Raw genomic sequence first — 4,554 nt, 5'->3', positions numbered from 1 at the left:
GGAACCAACCCTAGAGAGAGACTGGTAACTGAACTGGCAATGCAGTTTCAGAACTTGAAAGCGCCGAAGACTGGTATCTGCCCTGTGCCACTGGCTTACCAGCAGATTGGCTGACAGACTGATAGCGGACTACTGGTTGTTGGCCACCAACCTGGGACACAGAAAGGTAGCTGGCTTGTGCTGGTTGTTGGCTGCTGGACTGAGATGCAGACTGGTATCTGGTTTGTTTTATGTGTTGGCTGCTGGATTGTGCCAAAGCCTGGTATCTCCCTGGTGCTAGTTTCTGGCCACTGGGCTGTGCCACAGAATGGTAACTGGCTTGTTCTAGTTGCTGGCTGCTGGACTGGGCCAAAGCCAGGTATCTGCCTGGTGCAGGTTTCTGGCTGCTGGACTGGGCCAAAGCTGGGTGTCTGCCTGGTGCTGGTTGTGGTCTGCCCTACAGACTGGTATCTGGTCGGTGTTGATTTCTGATGGCTGGACTGTAGCCAGGTAACTAGATGGCATAATGTTAGCAACGCTGGGCTGTGCTACAGGTTGCTGGCCAGGCAGCTTAGTCCTGCTTGGAGGCTGATACACACTTTGTCCTGGCTGGGTTAGTTGCGGATATGTGGGCAGTGTCAACTGCCTCAAGGGCTGGGCTGGAGGCAGGTAGCTTGTGTGCTGGTTGCTGCACAATAGGCTGGGCCACAGACAGGTAGCTTGTGTGTGCTGGTTGGTGCACACTGGACTGGGCCGCAGACAGATAGCTGGCTTGCTGCACACTGGGCTGGTCCGCAGACAGATAGCTGGCGTACCCTGGTTGCTGCACACAGGAAATTGGCTTGTGCTGGTTGCTGCACACTGGGCTGGGCCGCAGACGGGTAATTGGCTTGTGCTGGTTGCTGCTCACTGGGCTGGGCTACACACAGGAAGCGGACTTGTGCTGGTTGCTGCACACTGGGCTGGGCTACACAGGTAGCTGGCTTGTGGTTGTTTCTGCACACTGGGCTGGGATATACACAGGAAGCGGACTTGTGCTGGTTGCTGCACACTGGGCTGGGATATACACAGGTAGCTGGCTTGTGGTGGTTGCTGCACACTGGGCTGGGCTACACACAGGAAGTTGGCTTGTGCTTGTTGCTGCACACTGGACTGGGCCGCAGACAGGTAATTGGCTTGTGCTGGTTGCTAACATCCGGTAATTGTTGGCTGACAGACAAGGTCTTTGTCTCATAACTGGGCTGTCCTACTTGCTGGCTACTGGGCTGGGCCAATTGTTGACCACTAGCTTAAACCATAGCCTCATAACTGGCCTGGTTGGATTGTTGACCACTGATCTGGACCCCAGACTGGTAGCTAACATCTGGTAATTTTTGGCTTACAGACAAGGTCTTTGTCTCATAACTGGCCTGTGCTACTTGCTGGCTACTGGGCTGGGTCAATTCCTGGATAGTTGACAGAACCACTGACGCATGGGCAGCCTGGCTTGGTCGATGCTCACTGACCTGGCCCACAGACTGGTAGCTAACCTCTGGAAATTGCTGGCTGACAGGACGAGCCTGTGCCTCAAAGCCAGACTGTGGACCACTTGCTTGTGCCACAGACTGGTAACTGACCACGGCCAATTGCTGGGATAAGACGTCAAAGAGCCAGCTTGTACGAACTGCTGTCCAGTAGATGCCTGCACTGGTTCCTGAGCCAAAGATTGATAGCTGGCTTCTACCAAGGGGATGCTGTATGGAGTCTTTGTCTCATAGCTGGCATGTGCTAGTTGCTCTGCACTGGATTGTGTGAACTGCTGAGGTAATGGTTGCTGGCTGCTGGGTTGAAAAGGGGCCTGTACGGTCACTACACTGCTTGGCTGACCTACAGACGCACTACTAACCTGGGCACTGATGGGCTGTGATACAGACTCAAGGCTGGCTTGTGATAGTTGCTGACTGCTGGTCTGGGCCACAGTCTGGCCATTGGCGACTTGGTAGCCGGGTAGAAGTGCAGAAACATTAGTTTGCTGTAAAGGCTTGAGGCTAAGGCTGACTTGGGCAGGCCTAGTACTTGAAAACCACCTGGAAGCAGCATGCAAATCTGGACCTCTCTGGGGCTGGCCAGTGGCTTGGCTGGATCGCTTATCATCAGAGCCTTGGGCACTACTTGCCAGACTTGAACCATAACCTGACACAACTGTACTAGCCACTCCTGAAGAACCAGTTTGAAAACTGTAGCTTCCATCACCATGTACTTCCTTAGCAGAATACATGACATTCTCAGTCCTTGTGGGCCTGCTAAATCCTTAAAAAGGAAAAAAGTTATTTAAATCAATACAAACAAAATAAAATCAACGTGAACACTTACCACTTCCAATGGTATCCAATTCATCATCTTGAACAGCAAGACTGATAAAAATGACAACAGAGAAACTGCAAAGAGAAAAAAAATTAGATAACTTTCAGATAAGATACAACAATAACAAACACTACATTCAAAATTATTCTACCTTATTCTCATGATGGAATCGCCCATTTCCAACTCTACAGTAGCTAGTCTGCTACAACAGCCCAACTAAACAGCAATAAGAAAGGTTGTTTTCCAAGCATGTGTTTGTGTTACTGAATTGGTCTTTTATAGTGCCTTGTAATAGGTTAAGGAGCAACACCTTGGAACAATCAGTTGTCACGGTAACCAGTAAGACACCATAATTAAGTTCAGTTGTCATTCCTTTAGGGGCATTTATATTAAAATTTAATGCATACAACGTATAGAAAAAATATATTTTTAGAGTTTTATAGTAAATAAATTAGACATCAACATCCGCATGCACACAAAAATTGCATTTCTCAATAGCAAAAATACAGCTTTTAATTGTTCAGAAAGTAGAGCAAAATGCAAAGGTAAATTTGTGTCATCAGCTGGTGAACTGGCTGTCAGGCAGTGGTTCAGTTAAGTTTAGATGAGTAGTGGGAAACACATCTGGCTGGACTATTCCTGTGTGCTTTCCTGTGATGAGAGTCATGTTTAAAATGAGACCCTCTTCAGCTTCTGCTCTCTGTGTTCTGCTATATGGATGTTTTCATGACAGAGGTGTCAATTCTGCTGCAGGCTGGGGCTATCATTAATCTTCTCCACTAATGGGGTGTGTGTCAGCACTCTTTACATTATTTAGCAAATATCTGACTCAAGGTCTGATTTAGTTTGTATTTGAGGAGGAGATAGAGGAGATGAATGAGGGGTTAATGGTTACTAACAATGAGCAAATAAAGGCATGCTAAACTTTTTTTCAGTTAGATAAATGCTGCTTTTATGTTGCACTGGGAAAAGAAGCTGCAATTGTATGTACGCTGGAAAAACAATAGTTAATTTTTACAATATGTGTTTTAAGTAATGGACTTTTTTTTAAACATCTGCATCAATGTTCTTGCTTTAAACATGGTTAATACACCAAAGCAATCATTGGCTTCATAAAAACTTTGTATACAGCAATATTTGGAATAGGCCTAGTATAATGTGTATGTTGTATGCAGCAAACAGTACACTATACATAGTGTACACTATTTTCTATACGCCTGTGTGACCAACTGCAGTATAACTTTAGGGCACACAACACTGTATCGAATTGTTGTAGTTATGTAAGCTATTCAATCCTTAGTTTTTACAACTCTAGAGAAATTGCGTATTGCAAATGAATAAATAAAATTCTGCCAAATAATATAAAAAGAAGTACATTTTTAAGAAGCCAACATTCATGATTGTATCCCAAGTAGAATCCATCTAGTATTAAAAAGCATAGGTTTTATCTAGTCCATAAAGATCAATGTGTAGTCTAGATGAAGTCTTTCACAAATATACTCAAGAGATTAAATACACTTCAGTAGTGCATATAAACAGCAAGGCTGTTAACGTTATTTCATTGTGTTTCGGGTGTGTCACTCAAAACGTCCGTAATGTATACACACAATTGTATCCACACAAATGCAAATCGTTCCAGAATTATATATTAAAACAGACATGCATGTATTGTATTTTGTGCACATAAAACAGTGCAGGCCTATATTTTTTCATTTAAGTTTATTCATGCTGGAGCCGGGCTCCAGACAAAAAAATCAGTTAACCTGTTAAACTCCTGCGGGTCCAAAATTACGTCATTAAAGTATTCTCTTAATGTTTACATGTATTCTGTAACTCTAAGTATCATATGTGTAATTTTTGAAAGCTTAGAATCTCTAGTTTCTGGAGAAGTGCACCATTTTGGCATTTATCGTACATAAAATAACTTATTTAGGCTGAAATTCATCATATCCCCATGTCATAGCCCATTTAAAATCATGTATGTTTATGATCATAAACATTTTTCATAACGCTCAAATATGTCCAACATGTTCAAGTTATATATCAAATGAAAGCTCTTATTCTACAGAATATAGATCTTCAGTTGTATTTATTGATATTTAACCAAAGATCGAATGCAAGTCGAATGACTTACGATGTATGATATTGATATTTGTAAACAAACACACATCCATCGAATATCTAAGCTAATAACTGCAAATGCTAGATAATCTTTTATGTTAGGTTGTTTTC

General features: G+C 43.5%; 1 protein-coding gene across 1 annotated transcript; it reads right to left on the bottom strand.

Annotated features, from left to right (window-relative positions):
- Window positions 1-263: 263 nt before the first annotated feature.
- Window positions 264-2,728, bottom strand: LOC130555309 (uncharacterized). Its single transcript, XM_057335416.1, has 4 exons — window positions 2,474-2,728; window positions 2,332-2,396; window positions 1,424-2,268; window positions 264-1,088 (listed from the first exon to the last, which is right to left on the bottom strand). Exons 1-4 carry the CDS (start codon window positions 2,497-2,499, stop codon window positions 627-629), a joined length of 1,398 nt encoding a protein of 465 aa, XP_057191399.1. The 5' UTR covers window positions 2,500-2,728; the 3' UTR covers window positions 264-626.
- Between the last annotated feature and the right edge of the window lie 1,826 nt (window positions 2,729-4,554).

The sequence above is a fragment of the Triplophysa rosa genome, linkage group LG6 (genome assembly GCF_024868665.1).
Source record: "Triplophysa rosa linkage group LG6, Trosa_1v2, whole genome shotgun sequence".
NCBI classification, from domain to species: Eukaryota; Metazoa; Chordata; class Actinopteri; order Cypriniformes; family Nemacheilidae; genus Triplophysa; species Triplophysa rosa.
Note: the sequence above shows the minus strand (reverse complement) of the source record. Positions and strands in the feature narration are given on the sequence as shown.